The 20,070-nt window shown below is 36.8% G+C and overlaps 1 protein-coding gene across 3 annotated transcripts in view; it reads right to left on the minus strand.

The window, feature by feature from the left end:
• The window catches only part of SPATA17 (spermatogenesis associated 17), a 178,718-nt gene that overhangs the window by 143,511 nt on the left and 15,137 nt on the right, over positions 1–20,070 (minus strand). For 2 of the 3 annotated variants that reach the window (XM_044266824.1, XM_044266825.1), the window contains exons 2-3: positions 19,392–19,473; positions 7,556–7,635 (exon numbers count right to left, since the gene is read on the minus strand). In XM_044266824.1, coding sequence (XP_044122759.1) covers positions 7,556–7,635; positions 19,392–19,440 — 129 coding nt within the window. In that variant the 5' untranslated portion in view covers positions 19,441–19,473. The remainder of the gene's footprint in view (positions 1–7,555; positions 7,636–19,391; positions 19,474–20,070) is intronic. The other variant, XM_044266823.1, reaches the window with a different exon arrangement.

The raw sequence follows: 20,070 nt of genomic DNA on the forward strand, positions 1-20,070 counted from the left end.
CTACATGACTTAATATTCCCTTTCACAACAAATTTATTTAATTATTTCACAATGTTACTGGTACTACAAGTAGTAGGAAGGGAGAAGAAACATTCTTTTGCACGGTGATGGAAAATTTAAATATCCATCCATCATTAGGCAAAAGCTTGGGGTGGTCTATCTGATCCTGATCCTCTTACTTCTTGGGCTGACATTTCGGGATATCTTTCTCTATTAATTTGTATTGCTAGAGCTTAAAATTCTATCTAGTATATAATTCATATTTTTTCCTAAATTATTTCCTTAATTACTTCCTGAATTATTCCTGATAAATTCCTACTTATCCCTATCACTCTAATCATGGAGTCATTATTTTAAATGTACATGCTTCATAGTATTGCAAATATAAAAACTGGATTATAAATAGTTTAGGAGATTGAAATGGATCCTTATGTATCTGACACAAATTCAATTTTTAATTAAAGCCACCACAGAATCATTTCTCATATTTTTATATTTTAGACACAAGTGGGAAACAAAAGAAAATGGTTAATTGATGTTTCAAGCTAGATTAATGTTTGTAAATTTAAATTCACATCCATAGATCCAGACCTCTAAGAAGAAAGAGCCAATAAAGTTATGGTTACTTTGCAAAGTGGCTCTTTTAAGTGATATTTAATCTAGTGATCTTCTTGTTGTTACAGTTTTTATTTTTCTTAAAGTGAAGATTTCTATCTGAACTAAAATATTTTGGGACACTAATTTCAAGACAAATCATTTAAATAACTGAAATAATAAAGAATCGGCCAAGATGCTCTTTCAGAAGAGTATCATTATGTAAGGATATATGATTGATCAGTAATATGTACAAAGTTTCCAGGGTAAAAGGAATTCAATTTAAATAATCAATTATATATGTAGCATCTTTAAATCTCTGTAAGCTTTAGATTATTTCCATTTTTCATTTCTCATAGATTTTGAAAGTGAAAAGAAAAATAGAACATACTTTTTAAGAGATCTCTAAGATACTACACATGAGCACTTCCTGAAATTTGTATTCATATGATACTGTGCCAGGTGTCCCAGGACAGACAAGCAAAGGAGGACTCAAGATGTGTAAGATAAGCCAATGGAGGCTTTTTAAAGACATTATAAGGAACATATAATTTGCAGAGAGTACTTTTGTTAACTTCCAACTCTGTGACAGACTATATATCCTCATTATGTTTAGTTTACTAGAAACTGGTATATTCTTAGAGTTAACATATAGAGAGATTAGCAGTTGAAGTTTCTAGCAGTCCTGGGGTGACGATGGAGGACAAATCCTGATGCTGGCAAGAGCAGTACATAAGGCCCCAGCCTTTTTTTACAATGAGAGGTTTATCATCCAATTCTGCCTACAAGGGGAAGCATGTAACACTCAACATGGTCTCCTACTAATCAACACTAAGTTTAGAATTCCCTAAGTAAAATGTACTGCTAGTAAGATGCTCTTGACTTGTGAGGACCAGGGATGAGTTTACCAAGTAAACCAGAGCATAAGTAATGAAGTTCCCATAAAGCTCAGTCCAGGGTTCACATAGTTGTTCTCAACTATGAGAACATATGTGGGTATCAGACCTCTGGGGTTCAATTCCTAATACTATCACTTACTAGCTGTGGGACTTTGGGCAAGATATCATTCTGCGATTCTATTTCCTCACCTTTCTAATTGAAATCTGTGAGGATTACAGAGAAGAATTAAAATATTTAAAATATTTAAGACTGGTGCCCAGAGGGTAGTGGCTGCCATGTAATTGCTAATTCTTATTATTATTTACTAAGGGTTCTGACTTACCAAGATTTGGGATATGTGGCATTGCAATCTTTTTCTTGCTTAGTCTCAGCGACATAAAGCTCCCACTGACAATCAGTCTGACTAAGGTATGCTCAAATATCTGCCAGCACATATATATGTGTGTGTGTGTGTATTCACACTCAGGTAGTAAGTGTGAAAATCTGGAGCCATTCTCTTGGGGAAATAGGAGCCTCAAAGTCAAGGCTGAGGCCGGGTATACGCTCAGCCACTCAGGTGACCTTCCCCCTACCAGTGGAAGAATTAAGTATATGATATATACCACTCCACAGACGAAGCTTCATCTGGGATGGAGTAGCCAGTAAACAAAAGTCATAAGCAAGAGAAAATACTAAATGTTGAGAACCACGAATCAAGGTACCAGGGAAAAGGAACAAGTACTAGACCCTAGGATGGATGAAATAATCCCACTAAACAGTACTTTTTTTTTTTTTTTTTTTTTTTTTTGCTACTTAGGGATTTTTTTTTTAATTTTTTATTTTTTTATAAACATATATTTTTATCCCCAGGGGTACAGGTCTGTGAATTGCCAGGTATACACACTTCACAGCACTCACCAAAGCACATACCCTCCCCAATGTCCATAACCCCACCCCCCTTCTCCCAACCCCCCCTCCCCGCCAGCAACTTTCAGTTTATTTTGTGAGATTAAGAGTCACTTATGGTTTGTCTCCCTCCCAATCCCATCTTGTTTCATTTATTCCACTTAGGGATTTTTTTAATGGGAGTTCTATACATAAAGTAATTTTGCCTCTTTATAGTACTGTTATTAGGAAGCTGAGCTGCTAAGCCCAGTGTTTGGTGGACCTGAGGTGACACCCAAGAACTTAATTAGATACTCCCTGGCATCAGAAATGGAGAGTCCGTTCTATGCCAGACTGTAAAAGGATAGACAATTGTGTATTTAAATGGGATGTGGGAAAGAAATGAGTTTAGGAACTGAATCAGTTCAGGACATTTGTATAAGATACTAAAAGCTGCACAAAAAGAGAACCAAGAAAAAAGTTGGGGGCCAAATATAGACAAGATCCACAACAGAATATCCAAAATGTTGGAGGAAAAGCAGAACCCTAATCTGGAGTAAAGATGAATTAAAGACCAAAAAGGCAATAAAGTGTCACACAGAGAAACAGGAGGAACAGGGCCCCAGGAGCTAAGATAAAAATTTACTGAGCAATTTATTGCTGTATTAATTGACTGTCACTGGCCTAGCAGCGTATCAGCAACAGGGATTTTGGAAAGGCATACTGCGGTTCGGACAGCAGCTTACATCATAGCAGACCTCCTTCAAACCTGTACATGTTAAGATACTTTAGCAAGGTTCCAAAGCTCATGAGCTCTTCCATTCACATGAGAAATGCACTAACCAAATAGTACTTTACCACGTCTAATTTATCTATACCACATAACCTCACCAGATTCTCAAAAAAGTCTTAAAGGTCCCCCAGCAAAGGCTTAAATAATTGCCAACAGACACTGAGGGACTTCAACAAAAAGTATTTACAACAAACGACTTTTTTACTCCTCATGTAGAAAAGTGTTCATTGATTTATTCGGGGAAATTTATTTAACCACCTACTATAAGTCAGGAACTATAGATACAAAGACTAAGAGGATAGGATCTGGGCCCCAAGGGACTTACAGTGTGTGAGGGGGTGGATACAGGCATATAAATTACTAAGGATAATAAAATGTTACAGGTTCTATAACAGAAGTATGTCGATGGTAAAATAGGACATAAAAAGGGAGAGCGATCAATTCTACATGGGTAGGGGGATCATAAAGCTTTTAGAAAGAAGGTGACCCTTTAAAAAATAAACGCAGATCAGGATATGAATACTTATCACATTAAAAAAACATATACATATAATTTATTCTTTATTATAAAAATGTGACATCTATATAGGAATGGATAGGCTAAAAGTGTATTTTTTAAATCCCTCTATTTTCAGGAATGCTCCACCAGCCCCGTTAGCAACTGGTGATAATCTGTCCTGCTAAGAGTCAGCAGTCAAACATAATTTGTAATTAGCTCCGTATATAAGGCAAATTAGGACAAACGTTTTTCTTTTCTAGTGTATGTGAAAACCTTATTCAAGATTTGGGTGCACATGGATCTGTGTGAATATTACACAAATTTTGGGTATCTAGGACTCTCAGAAGTTCTTCTTGGACAAGCACAGCCACCCATATTTAACGCATTTAAGGGATAGTTGTTTTGAACAGAGTTACTTAATAGCTGATGAGCTGAAAAGGCAGAGGCATAGCCATTAGAAGTAAAACTTCAGCTAGTGCTTTCTTTTTTTTTTTTTTTTTAAAGATTTTATTTACTTATTTGACAGACAGAGATCACAAGTAGCCAGAGAGGCAGGCAGAGAGAGAGAAGAGGAAGCAGGCTCCCTGCCAAGCAGAGAGCCCGATGCGGGGCTCGATCCCAGGACCCTGGGATCATAACCTGAGCCGAAGGCAGAGGCTTAACCCACTGAGCCACCCAGGCGCCCCCAGCTAGTGCTTTCTAACCAGGATTGTAACCTTCAGATGAGCACAACATCAAGGTAGGCGGACCACACACTGGTCTCCTCACCCACTCACTCCTGCAGAAAGCCAAACCTTCAGAGCGCCATTCTGCAGAACTGCACATTTTACAAATAAATTCAGTTCTGGTCACTGTGATCAACCAATGCTAAAATTTAATCTTTTTTTTTTAAGATTTTATTTATTTGACAGACAGAGATCACAAGTAGGCAGAGAGGCAGGCAGAGAAAGAGGAGGAAGCAGGCTCCCCGCTGAGCAAAGAGTCCAATGTGGGGCTCAATCCCAGGACTCTGGGATCATGACCTGAGCTGAAGGCAGAGGCTTTAACCCACTGAGCCACCCAGGCACCCCTAAAATTTTAATCTTTGTTAGGCGGTCATTTTGGCCTTCATGCAAGTAAGCCTCATGCTTCATCACAGGAACATGAAATAAGTACCCGGTCTATTACCAAGTCAACTCATGCAAACCTCTAAAGGCAATCTTTGAACATCTTCATTAGAGAAGTGTTTTCATTATAAAAATTCCTGCATGTCGTCAGTGGCTCAGCTGAAAGTCTTCCCCTGTCTCACTTTCTTGATTGCTGCAGCCCTCCTCCCCTGGAATGTGTAGCATAAAAAATAAATCCAGTCATAGCAAGAGAGACTTTATTTCAAAGAATTATCATGGGAGGGAGTGAATGACCAACACGACAGATGGAGAGGACTACTGCCATAGGGAGAGGGCTTTGACCATAAGATCCATAAGCATGTCAAGAATTAGACACAAAGAGTGTTGTGTGTGTGTGTGTTTAATAGGAAGATATAAACAAGGCTAGAAAGAACCAGATGTGGAGAAGTTGGATGAAAGGGTGGCATCATCGGATAGATCAGAAAATGCTTTACCAGGAAGCTAGCCTATTCTCAGGAAGAGGTATTATATGCTGGCTGAAGTTCAGGAACACGGGGAAGGAGAGAACTTTAACGATAGTTCGGTTAATAAACATGTTTTTCCAACTGATTGATGGAGGCAAGCAGTTGTGGTCCTCATCCGTGAGGTAAGCAACAGAAATTTGGGAAGGAGGCACTGTGCCTGGTCTTACCATAAGGAAACAAGGGACAGATCTGTGCCTCTTATCTAAGTCATGTGGTGAAGGGCAATTTTTTTTTTTTTTTTAGTAAGCTGTTTCCAAAGAGTGGGAGATATTTCCCCCCCTTTTTTTTTAAATTTATTTTTTATTTATTTTCAGCATAACAGTATTCATTATTTTTGCACTACACCCAGTGCTCCATGCAATCCGTGCCCTCTATAATACCCACCACCTGGTACCCAACCTCCCACCCCTCGCCCCTTCAAAACCCTCAGATTGTTTGGGTGGGAGATATTTTTAAACTTTGTTGTCTTCCATGATCACAGGACTCAGGTGAAGTTCAACACTGCTCACTAACAATAGTCAAAGACAAGTTGACTTTGGGTGATGCTAGTAGGAAATGCAGCTTTTAGTTCAATGTTGGGAATATGTCAAAAACTCTGCCTTCCAAGTGGCTTATATTGACGTAGGTTTCTTAGAAATGCCTAATATAGGCAGAGAGAATCATGATTCAAGCCAGATCGAACTGAACAGGAAGATGGAGGGCTAAATAGCAAACAACAGAATGCATTTTTCTACCCCGTCTTCTATGTCTCTATCTTCCTCAATGATCTATGTAGACATCTAAGTCTTGAGTCCAACTACATTTGCTCGCAGTCAGTCATCTATTGCCTTTTACTTTGGAGACACATCTGACACAAAGTAAGCAGAAAAGAAAAGAATCTAACAGTGTTAAAAGCTCAGAAGTCAAGTCTTTGGCAGAGCTATACAGAGAATCAAAATCTCCTAAATTCCCACATTTAAGCACTCCCACTGAAAGAAGAAGACCGAATCATTTTCCTATACTACTATATTATTAGTAAGTAAATAGCCCATTGCTGCTATAGTATGTGCCTTTGGCTCAGGAAAAAGCAGCAAGATCTACTTCTTCCTCTTTTTTCTCCCTAAACCACAGGGGAACAGAAAGGTGGACAGGGGGCACCTGGGTGACTCAGTTGGTTAAGTGTCTGCCTTTGGCTCAGGTCATGATCTCGGAGTCCTAGGATCAAGCCCCATGTCAGGTTCCCTGCTCAGCAGGGAGCCTGCTTCTCCCTTTCCCTCTGTCCCTCTACTCCACTCATGCAGTGTCTCTCTCTCAAATAGATAAGATTGTGAAAGAAAGGAAGAGAGAGACAGTGAGAGAGAAAGAAAGAAAGAAAAAAAGAAAGGAAGGAAGGAAGGAAAAGAAAGAAAAGGAGGGAGGGACAGATCAGGTAGGCCAGCCCTGTGATAGGGTCTTGGCACACATCCATACCTGCAGAGGAAAGCACCCTTCTCAAAGCAGTATAAATAACCAAAAAATGTTAATTTACCTGCCATATTTCTGCACAGGACCTTCAGAAGGTATTTTACTATGCTCTTTGACCCAAAATAAAATCTATTATTAGCAGAAGTAAGAACTAATAGATTAATGAAGGAGAATATAATAAGGCAACATAAGTTTTAAGAATATTAATGGAATTCACCAAAGTAATTTCTCCATTTATAATAGCTCCACAATTAAGCTATTACCATACTATCTGAGACAAGAGAAATAATATTTTTGTTGTGCCCATTCCCAAAATCTGAGCAGAAACCAAGCCAGCCTCATAATCACTAGCTCAGCATCCCATTAGGAAAATAACATGTAAAAATGAACATAGAGATGATAGAAATTAAACTTCTAAGGTGGAAACTGACTTTATTACTGCTAAATCATATGAATAATTCCTAATTGATTTGTATTGGACCGGCATCTTATATTCCAGAACCATGTTCATCTATTTATCACAATATTCTATATGACATATGGAAACTAATACATTGCTTCATTAATATTTACGGTCTTTCTCTAGTTATGGCTCAGAGATATTTAACATTCTAAAACATAAGCACTGATAATTACATGTTTTACATTTTACTCTAATTTTTAATACTGCCAAGATTATTTAGTATAACTAACTTTTTAACTATGTCCTCTTTTCTCTCTAACCATTAGCATATCAATCAAATTTGCATTATTCTGGCTTGCTCATTTTATTAAAAGCGAATTCAGGGCACAATTGACTTTTCATTTGTTTAACAAGTGAAGAAATATTTACCCTGACAGCCATTGCGTTGTAGAAATTCATCTTCATAGCACAAGATGCGAACTGTGAATCAGGAAAAAAGAAAAAAAGGCCTATAGTTCAGTTACACAAAGACAGTGAAGCCTATTTTTACATATAAAAGATAAGAATCTTTATACATAATACATAATAAGAGTTCTGGGTTTAGAAAAATGAAATCAAACTTTGTATTGAAGAGATAGGCTTCCTAATACATAATGCAGGCTTAACCAGAAAAATCTATGGTAGTCAAACTAGGAGCTAATGGAGATATATGATCATAAAATGCTCTCCGCTGAGTTTGATAATCAATGGTGCTCTACTGAGAATAGAATAACAAAGCAGAAATATTCACAAGTGCTGGTGACACGTAGTATTGTATGATTTATTCACTGGGGTTCTTTTAGCCAAAACTCACAGAAACATAAAAGGAATTCATATTTCAAGACGTCTGGTTTAATGAAAAATTCAAAGAAATGCTGTCTTCAGTCGAAATCGTTCAAGGATATGGATGCAGTGATGGAGCAAAATTGTGCCTTCCAACCATCTGTACAAAATGTTATGTACTTAGCTGCCTCCTGAGTAATCCTTGGGAATTTTGTTTCATTTAATATTCATTTTAACACCATAAAATCATAAATACAATGATATCATGTTACAGCAAATCCCCTGATATAGGGAAGACTTCCTAAGGACTTGGTTTCTTTCTAGTATAGATACATTTGTCTATTAATATACAAATCTCTGTTACAGTACATAATCATTTAGCAACATAGCTTATTTCAAGACAAATATTGCTTTAAATGAAGTTTCTACATCTGTTATATCTTTTAATTAAAAACGTATATTTAACATAATTCATGACAGTATAATAAATAGTAAAAGCAATGAAATATACATTTTTGACCCAAATATTATTTTATCCATTTTTATTCAATCAAAATTCATTTGACTAACATAACTTGAGCTTAGGTAACAGGTGCTGTGTTTCAGTCAAAAATCAGAGGTAAGTGCCTTAATCTTTTATATAGGGGTTTTCTTCCCTGCAATAAACAGAAATTCATATAAAAGGGTTTCACTGTAATTAGGATTGTTTGAATTGCCTTGTCTGATCCAAAGCAAATTGTCTGTGGAGAGCAGCAGGGCTGGATTATTTATCAACAGTCTGAGCAATTAAGAAACAGTTGGCTGCAATATGTTATTTACAAATGAACACAATGATGTTACTTCATTTTAAATTCTCATTCTTCGTCATAGCAAGCGAGACATAGTTCTTGGCATTTGCGGTGAAGTTAAAAGATTCACCTTAATACCTTATTTCTTCAAGTTATACTGATGTAGAGATAACCATTAAATGACTTTACACAGGTGAAACATACTAAAAATTACATATCTAAAATGTCTAGGTTCAGAAAGAGGTAATGTTTCTTACCCTTATTATGTTGCTGTTCAGTTAGCAGCACTGAGTGCTTGTGAGCTTTCAAGTCACAGACCTGAGTTCATGTGCTGATGTTGCTTTTATCAGCTGTGTGGCTTTGGACAAGTTACTCAAAGCCACCCAGTCTTGACTTCCAGGCTCAGTATATGGAACAGCACACACTTTGAAGAGTTGAGGTGAAGATTAAAATGAGATAAAAATTTTAAGGGGCTTGGGACATAATTGATGATTATAAAAGGGATTATCACTGCTGCTGTTAAACACATTTTGTAGCTAAAAGTATGCAGTTTAACAATTAGTAAAATTCCAAAATATAAGAGGTTAAATTTTATTCTGAAGACAGAGAAAAAAGCAATCTAGCTTTTTTAAGTGTACAAATTCTGACTTTCATTGCTAAAGGTGGAATAGCACTTTGATTCTAGTTTATCATTCTCATGTGAATCACCGATGTTAAATGTATTTGCTTTGGAAAGTAACAAAAATATATTTATGTGAAAAATATTGCATATTCCCACTTATAAGAGGTATGTGAAATAGTCAAATTCACAGAGACAGAAAGTGGAATAGCAGTTACCAGAGGCTAGAGGAAGGGGGCAGCTATTGTTTAATGAGTAGTCTCCATTTGAGATGAAGGAGAAATTCTGGAGAGGGGTAGTGGTGACAGTTGCATAAAAACATAAGTATACTTAATGCCGCTGAATAACGGTGCAGTTAAAAATAGTACAAATGGTAAATTTTATGCTATGTGTATTTTACCAAAATGTTAATAACACGAAAAAAATTTTGTGAATGAATTGTTCATTTTCATAAGCTATCTATGAGACACATTTAGACACTTAAATATTTTGTAAAATTCCTCTCATCTAAGTCCATTTATTTCCATTCTGAACAATGATACTACTTGTTTTATTAGTAGTTGTTCTTTTGGGATATGAGCAGTTAAAATACAAATCTTACAGAAGCCGTTGTTCCTACTACTATTGTCTAGAATTCTGTCCTCAAAATTTATTTTTCCAATGCATGGGAGTTGGATAAGCAAAGAATATCCTAGCTACTAAATATTAATAGTCTATCCAACAATGACAAGCTACTGTAATTTCCCAACAGACAAAATTCTTAAAATTTTTCTTACTATTTATTAATTTCTCATTTTATCAAAAAATACTAAGTCTACTAAGACTAAAAATCTGGAGTGAAAATCAAGCATAAATGGTAATAGTTTCATTGTAATGAAAATATGATACTCAATTACAGATGTTTCCCCAGATGTCTGGAGAACAAAGAAAGGGAAAGAGATGGGAAAGAGGGGACAGAAAGAGAAGAAGGATAAACAGAACTGATATGTTATGTTTACAACAGAGAGCACAGGAAGTATTTCTGGGATGAACACTAAGTCAACCATTTGTTAACTGTATGGGCTTGGCCACGTCATCCCCCTCAATTTTTACAAGGTTTCTGAAAAATTTTTTGGAGGATTTATTCCTTTTAAAAACATAATCTTCTGCATGGTTGTTATCTTCGTGGATCTTTTAGACAGAGTTGCTATTCATTGGGACTAGACCATGATTACCGATGGAAGCATGTTTCATTATCTTGAGTTTCTTTCTTTTTTCTTTCTATCGGGTGAATTACAATGGGAGGGTGGTTGGGTATAAATGAGAACCACCCTCTTGGAGGTCAAGTGATACTCAAAGCTTACCACAATCAGGTCCCAATTTCTCCCCTCAATTATCTGTTACTACTCCACTCCTTTAAAAGCTCTATCACCTGGGTGGCTCAGTGGGTTAAGCCGCTGCCTTCGGCTCAGGTCATGATCTCAGGGTCCTGGGATGGAGTCCCGCATCGGGCTCTCTGCTCAGCAGGGAGCCTGCTTCCTCCTCTCTCTCTCTCTGCCTGCCTCTCTGCCTACTTGTGATCTCTCTCTGTCAAATAAATAAATAAATAATCTTTAAAAAAAAAAAAAAAGCTCTAATTACTCTTTTTACTCTTTTACTCTTTTTACTAATTACTCTATTACTCTTTTACAAATTACTCTTTTTATTTCTTCACCTCCATGTCCATATTACTCCCCTTGCCTGAAATGTCTTACCATTCTTTTCCAGCTGTCCAAACCTTCTCTCCCCTGTTTTTCTTGCAAGCATTTATCGAAGAAACTATCTTTTCTCCCTACTCCAAGAGAAGAAGCTGGCATTCTCCTAGTTGCAAAGCACTTTCAAACCATTCCATATCAGTAAGAAGTACTCCATTAAAAAGGACAACAACAACAAACCAAAAGAACAAGAAACCTTACTTTTTAATCTCAAGCTTGCCACACTTAAGACTCTCTATCCTATTCAATATCGTCATACTTCAGGTATCCCATTACTTACTCACCTCCTTCCTCCCTCCTCCTCACTTCTCCCTGACTGCCCCAAGTGCGCTCTAAAAATTCTGGCATCAATCTAATGGTCAAATTCATACAGGCAACACATTTAACTATGAAATCCACAGCCAAGTTCCAGACCCTGGGAACTAAAAATGTTCCCAGTCTTAAGTCTTAAACTCTAAATGCAAATTCCTCTCCTTCAACCCCTAGTGGCTTGATTTCTCTTAAAAGGTTCTTCTATTTGGTTTGGACAGACTTAATACAGATATTTCTTGTTCTCCATTTTTAAGTTCCTTGTTCACATATTTTTATCTATAAGACTACATGGTATTTTGCTACATGAACATACCATAGATGACCTAATATTTCCTTTACTGTTGAGTATTTAGGTTAAAACCCCCCAAAAAAGTGAATTTCAAGGAGGAAACAGTCAATCATTTTCAAAAGCACACAACACTCTAAAAAAAGGTTTCTTCAGTTTGTTTGTTTTTTAATTAAAGGTTTCACTTTAATTCTGGTATAGTTAACATATCGTGTTCTTATTAATACAGTGATTCAACAATTCTACACATTATTCAGTGCTTACCACAGTAAGAGTAACCTTTAATCCCCGTCACCAATTTCACCCATCCCCCACCCACCTCTGCGCTGGTTATCATCAGTTTATTCTCCATAGTTAAGTCTGTTTCTTGATTTCTCTCTCTCTCTCTCTCTTTTTTTTCCTTTGCTTCTCAAAAGCAGAACACTGAAGGCAATACATATTCATAATAATTCTAAGTAATACAGCTATATAAACCCAACCAGATCAGCTGGCTTTATTTTTTAGACTGAACAGTACAAAGGAAACACTTGCATTAAAGTGATGACAATGGAACCTTTAGAAGCCATGCACATATGGATAACAGATATCATGAGCATGAGCCTTTGTTATTTTCCACATCAGTGCTATCCTCATTTCATAATTTTGAGTATAATCGTTAAAATGATTTATTATCAAATAATCGTGAGTATTTTGTGCATATGCTTTGCCTTGTTTGTTGGCAAATGATACCAATCTGTTCATTATCAACAGCTGATTTTTAAAACACCCTTTCTTTCTTCCACATACAAAATTAAATGCCAACTCTATTATTTCTTACAAGTATTATTAGCATAATCTTTAAAACCAGGAGAACCAACTCTAAATTCATTTCATAATTATGGTGAAAATATATTAATAAAGTTTTAAATTAATACCAGTAGGTCAGAAACCTAAGTTATCCAGCCTTTAGTATTTATCTAAACTTCAATACCCTGAAAGGAAAAAATGTGTTTCAGTTTTCTGCTCTGACACTAAAGGGTGATAAATGTTACCTTATTAGCTTATAACTGATTTGGAGGTCCTTCTGCTGAAGTTTCTCTCTCCCTCTTTCTCTGCCCCTCTCCACCTCACAATCAATCTCTAAGATAAATCTTTTAAAAAAAAGAAAAAGAAAAAGAAAAGAAAGAAAGAAAGCTCCCCAAAAAGCAGGACCATTTGAGTATCCAGTGGGAAAAACAAGTTGCAGTAAAACTAGAGTTCAGCAGGTATGAAACCCATATGCACTGAGCACACACACCAGATACCATCAATTTTCACTAACAGGAAAAGATTCTCAAGGTTGTGAATCAACAATCCTAGACCCCTAAGATGGACAAATTCGGGTTATATTGCCAGGAACAGTGCCCTGGAAGTAAGCTGGAAGGTCAGAAATGGAGGTAGGGAATAAAAAGAAGCAAAAACAATAGTCATGAAGGAACCAAGAGTCAAATCACTCTCTCTCTCTCTCTCTCTCTCTCTCTCTCTCACACACACACACACACACACACACATGTGCAAAGAAAAACCAACACCTAGAAATGATCTATTATTCTGAGTTAATGAAGGCACTGTAGTGGAGAACCCATTGATCCTTCAGGACTGGATAAGCTAGCTGCTGTCAATATGAAAATTATTTAAAAGCTAGAGAGAAATATTTTAGTTAATAGAATTTTGAGGGAGGTTGTCTAAAACTATTGAACCTATCTAAGGAGATCCTAGGATCTCTCTCAATTCATTTTCTATGTGACTTTGCCACATCTGAGCCTGTTGACAATGCCAAATTTGCTAGGCGTTCTCTCCTCTGGTTACTGGGATATTGTGTCTCTGCTTTTCTAGTTATTATCTGTCTATAATTCCCTTTCCTCCGCCTAAATCCTACCTAATGTGTTCCACAAGCCTTAATTCTTGGCCCTCTGCTCTATTCTTGAGATATATTTTTCCCCATTAGGTAGAAAATCCAGTCATCTTGCAAAGATGGTTCTAAAATCTTTGTCTCCAGCTCTGACTCTTAATCTAAACTCCCATTCAAGTGTTCACTTTAATAAGCATCTGTGGAGTGTTAATTATTATATGCCAAACACTCTGCCGAGAGACTCTACAAAATCGCCTTACAAGATACCACCACATGGAGGTGTCCTAACATCATCACAAACTCAAAAAGCTGAAAACATCTTTTTTTAAGCTTCACTTAGTGCCCCATTCGGAATGTTTCTTATAAACATGCACACTTTTATTATCATTATAACCATTAATCAGGTCTGCGGAGATAAAAATGCAGCTGTCTTAGTAGCTTACGAAACAAAAAGTTTCTCCTTCACATTATGGGTAGACTAGGGTTCCCTATAGTTATCTATGCTCTACGTCTCTTCCTCTTAACCCCAAGGATGAAGGAACGGCCCAAGACTGAGGTGTGCCATTCTTATGCCAGAAGGAAAGAGGGAGAAAGCTTCTTAAAGCTTCATCTTGAGTGTGGCATATGTCCCATCCGCCCACAACAGATGGCTTACCCCAAAATCTATGAAATGGGAAAGAATCACTCTTGTATGAAGAAGAGGGTAGTGAATAATTTTGATGCACACTGATAAAATCACCAGCTGTGTTGACCACAGCAAAAGTCTTCCAACATATATTCCCTGTGAATCATGTAATCAGTTAGCAAAAATGTCGGCAGGCTTTCTATGTGACATTTGCTGTGATACATTTGTGATACAGTAAAATTAAACAGTTACTGCCATTCAGGAGCTCCCAGTCAAATGTAGATGTAGATGAAGAACAGTGGGACAAATGCCTACATGAAAAAGCTAAGAAGGCACACCTGGTATCTGCAGTCTCCCACGATTGTACACTCAGCTTCTGGAGATCAGGGAAGGTTAATGTTTAAGTCAAGTCTGGAAGAGTAAGTAGGGCTCTGGACCCATGGGAGGCAGATCAGAGTGAAGGAGGGAGGGCATTCTAGGCAAGGTACGGGGCATTTGTAAAATACTTGTAGGACACTGCATATTTTGGCAATGGCCAATGATTTAATGTGTCCAAAGTCTATTTTATACAGGTGTAGCAAGAAGCAAGGCTAGAGAAAAAGCAATCAGAGACTATGAAAAACCTGACATGTCACATGAAAAATGTAAACTTTTTGTAGTATGCTAAGGCAAGGGCCGTAGGCATGCAAGTAAAATGATGATATTTGGACTGAAGTCAAGAGACTTTTATGAGGGGAAATGGAAAGTGCTTGATGGCTGATAGGAAATAAAAGGGTAGTGAGGAGGAGATAGTAGAGAGCCTAGGATGACTGAATTTCTGGTTGAATGCATTCCTTCATTTATCTGAATGAAGGAATACATAAGGAGGAACAGGTTTGGGGTACCTGAGGGACACACAGAGATTTTAATAAGGAGTTAGCATGTGGATCTATATGGATCAGAAACTGAGAACTTGAGGCAAACCACCACATCTTCCTGAGCTCCCATTTTTCTATCTATAAAACGAAAATAACAAATGCACTTTCTACTTTAGATTGTTGAAAAATATTAAATAATGAATATACTATGTTCCAAAATATAGCGTTCCAAAATTCATTGTTTATGCACCACACCCAGTGGGTATTATGAATATAAAGTTTTTAAACAAGAAATTCCTTTTAAAATGTAGGAAATTACTTTTTAAAAGTCACATTCACACCAACCTTCTGCTAGTCCCCAAATTCTTTGAGCCACCCAGATCAACATCCCTCCCGCCTCCCATCACACCATGCTCATTCCCAATTTCAAAGCCTCACTCATGACATTGCTATTATTGTGTATATAGCTGTTAGGTCAAAAAAATATATATGCATAATAAATTTGGGAAATGACAATTTAAACACAGTTACTACAGACTATGTGTGTGACAATGTGTACTAATGTGTGTGACAGGATAATTAACGTAGACTTAAACAATTCCTGTAGACTTCTTTAATTCCTGTCCTACCCCCCGACCCAAGAACGTAGCGGGTCCTTTCAGGTGTTTTGCCTCAGATGGCTTATGTGTGACTGTGCATCCCTACTGAGCTTCGCTTTCTTAAAACCTGATCTCTGAGAAATTATGCTAGAATGGGAGAGAGATAGTAAGAGGAGAGATATGGGCAGAGAAAGAGAAATAAAAGATTCCACATGCCTGAGGAAGAGCTGGGCATTAGCTTTTTAAAATAAGGAAACGTAACATTTGACATTACTATCGCTTTTAAACATCTTAAACATCTTAATTTTATTTTTTCCAGTGTTCCAAGGTGGCTAAAACTCTAGGACTAAAGTTGGTGGCACCTGTGAAGGAGACAGGACTGGAAGTACTAGGGATATCGGGATACTGACTCTAACAAAAATTCCCATTCCTTTATGTGGCCCACCAGCCACAGAGTTCTCAAAGGATGAACATTGAAGATCAAATACATGGGCCAGGACAAAGGACCTCCTCTGAATGAAGCTCCACAAAGGTGGGGATCTCTGGTATGTTAGCACTACTTAAGATTTGTGGTCTTCTGTATAACCCAAAGGAGGGAATTCTTCAATAGTGACCTGAATTTCAACTGCCTATCAGCTTCAGTAAATAAGCGTTTTGGAATCACATCGAACTGGGTTTTAACTTTTCTCCACAAATCACTAACAGTATGTCTTTGGGGAAGTAACCATATCTGAGACTAAAATCCTTCATCTATACAACAGTGATAATATTCACAGGATTTGTGTGAGACTTTAGTTGGTATATACATTAAACACAAAAATGTTTGCTACAGGGGTGCCTGGGTGGCTCAGTGGGTTAAATTTAAAGCCTCTGCCTTTAGCTTAGGTCATGATCTCAGGTCCTGGAATCAAGCCTCACATCAGGCCCTCTGCTCAGCGGCCCCGCCCCCTGCCTGACTCTCTGCCTACTTGTGATCTCTAATAAATAAATAAATAATCTTTTTAAAAAATGTTTGCTACAATATTTTAGTCATAGTAGTCAATCAGTAAATGACAGCTATTTTAATTTCATTCAATAATTACTTATTGAGGTCCAATTATGTTATTTGAGATCCTTATGTTAGGTCCTGTATACATAATGGCAAAAAAGGAATAAATAAAACAGACCTGTTCTAAAATAGTTTATAGCTTAACAGACTTAAAAACTATCAGAACCAATCTAAATGAGGAAAATCTCTATCATTTTTACCCCAAGAGCTCAAAGATAATTAGATACAAAATTGGAGAATAATTTAGTGATCATGCTGAGTGATATTCATTTGATCAAACTCAGTTACGACACTAAAGTAACAAAACAAATTTCCTAGAATGGATCTTTGTATGAATTTTTTTTAATATTTATTTATTTATTTATGTGACAGACAGAGATCACATAATAGGCAGAGAAGCAGGCAGGGGTGGGGGGAAGCAGGCTCCCTGCTGAGCAGAGAGCCTGATGTGGGGCTCAATCACAAGACCCTGAGATCATGACCTGAGCCGAAGGCAGAAGCTTAACCCACTGAGCCACCCAGGCACCCCTATATGAATTTTTAAAAATATTTTTTCAGCAACCTCAACGTCATTAGAATAAATACAGATTCCCAAGTTGAATACATTGACAGTAGCCCCTGAAATGTTTATACTCTTGTATATTTGATAAAAGAGGTCTCAATCATTCATAACCTTCTTACTAGTGGCTTGTAAGTAGCAATTCCAGCAATGTAAGTTAAGTCAGTAATGCTCATGGAAAGCCATACGCATACATATATTTTATTGTCTTGTCTATACATTGACGTTGACCTCCAACTATGAATGAATAATGGGGCTGAAGATCACTCAGCACTCCAAAGAAAATACCTTAATTTTTTGATCATCCCATTTAAGTAATTTTATTCTATTAAAAGTGGGTTTGAAGGAGCTTCTGTTGACCAAATCAATTTGAACACCAAACCAATTAGTGACAGTAATTTATTATAGCCCACTGAATAAAACAGGAATCCATGAGTTCATACTGATATAAAAAATTTTAAAAAGGACAAACAAAGAAAAGAGCTTTTACTTATAGTAACATGCTAACAAGTAAATGTAGAAGAAATGACAGAGTTAGAAAATTGCTACTTAACAAATGTAATAATTGATTCTGGACAAAGCCATCAGTGAATGCTAAACCTAGTGTAAAAAAGCTTGATGAGAAAGAACACACACACACACAAAGTTTTGAAATACTCCCCTGGGTGGTTCAGTTGGTTAAGCATCTGCTCTGTAAAAGCATCACTGTGGTTTTAAAACTAGCTATAAGAGAGACCCAACAGTTACAAAAAAGTTCAGGGCAGAATTCCTGTTTGAATACTTAGTTTACTAAATCTAAAATAGTAGGCTCTTCCTCCAAACAGTTCCTATACTTTTTCAACATGTTTTAAAGTTTTTTTCACTAAAGGCGAATGCTTATCACTTACTTACCTACTTACTTTTATCTTTCCCTCTCTATATCTTTTAATTGCACTTAGATGCAACTAATCAAGAACAAATGAAAAGCAAATTTACGTTATTATAGTCGAAAATAGTAACAAACCAAAAAATAAATGAAGTAGGCCACTAATTAAAAGCTTTCTCATTTTGGTATGTGCTTTTGGGTAAATTGGAAGGGGAGGTGAACCATGAGAGACTATGGACTCTGAAAAACAATCTGAGGGGTTTGAAGTGGCGGGGGGGTGGGAGGTTGGGGTACCAGGTGGTGGGTATTATAGAGGGCACGGCTTGCATGGAGCACTGGGTGTGGTGATAAAATAATGAATATGTTTTTCTGAAAATAAATAAATTTGAAAAAAAAAAGCTTTCTCATTTTGTATTTAAAAAAATGTTTTTTTCTTAATATCCTAAAGCTCTTAGCTGAAGTGTAAGTTGGCATGCTACCATATACTTCTACAAGACTATCAGTGCATAGAGATGGTTGTGGTAAACCACATTTATGGCAAATCTTGAAAATATCCCAGCAGCCGATATCCCCACAGCCAATAACAGACAATGCTAAAATCACCTTATTTTTATATTTTGTAGAATTAATTTTGGCCACTTTAATTCGTTTAATGTGTACTGACTATGTTGTGAAACAGGGATTAATCTAAATGTTGATGGCCCAAAAATGAACAAGCTGCTGTGCCTACCCTGAAAGGGCTCAACACCTAGAACCTGGAGAAAATCAATAAGTGCACATAAATGCATATACTGTGAAAGTTACTTTAACAAAAAGAAAATGTCTGGTGTCATCTGGGTACGAAGAAATGAGTCATCAATTCTCCATGGAAAATCAGAAAAGGCTTCTCAGAAGAGGTCTCATTCTAAAATTTAAGCCCAATTTTCTTGTTGTTGTTGTTTTTGTTTTTAAGATTTTGTTTATTTATTTACTTGTTAGAGAAAGAAAGGGAGAGAGAGAGCACAAGGAGGCAGAGTGGCAGGCAGAGCAGCAGAGGCAGAGAGAAAAGCAGGCTCCCTACTGAGCAAGGAGCCCAACACAGAACTTGATCCCAGGACCCTGGATCATGACCTGAGCCAAAGGCAGCGGCTTAACCAACTGAGCCACCCAGGCGTCCCAAGCCCAATTTTCTTTTTATGTAAATATTTATAGCAACAACTTCCACGCTGCATGTCAATATGACTAAAGTTACAGTACATTGTATAATTCAAATGCTAACATACATAAATTTTATAATATTTACCTTTACAAGTAGCCGATACTCTTCTCTGCCTGAGTAACCTCTCCACCATTTTTGAATAACAGTTGCTATTCTATGTAAATACCTGGGTGAAAAATAGACTTATTAGTATGCTTCCTTGAACAAGATTATTGTTTAAATTTTTTCTTAGACTGTATCTTCCACAATTCAAGAACTCAAATTCAAAGGCAAATTTTTGTGTACTTTTAAAGGGTAGAGCTATCATTCTGCAATAGAATTAACCATTTCTAAAAGTAGAAAAAAGGGACAAATAAATATTCAGTATTCCTTTTGGGCTTATGATTAAATATCTTTAAATTTCAAATACTCTTCAATACTAATTCTTGGAAATATTTTTGAATGTTAAGACTATAGAACAGGTCAAAGGAACAAGAAATAAGCCAGGCAATATTGGTATAAGTCATCGTAAGTACTTTGAAGTAATTCTTGAGGTAAGGAAACACTTCCTTTTTCATGCTTATATTTCCCAGTCAATCCAGCTAATGACAAGTTAATCTGCTGAATTAAAAAAAAATACTCTCTTTGTTGTCATGTTCCTCATTGGTATGGGGGGGCCAAAAGAGAAATCTCATCTTCGCATGGATCTGCAAGTCAGGCTCCCACGAGCTAATAGAAGACACTAGACACTATAACCCCACTTGATCATCTGAATGAGTTATTA

Source organism: Neovison vison, chromosome 10 (assembly GCF_020171115.1).
Source record: "Neovison vison isolate M4711 chromosome 10, ASM_NN_V1, whole genome shotgun sequence".
NCBI lineage: Eukaryota > Metazoa > Chordata > Mammalia > Carnivora > Mustelidae > Neogale > Neogale vison.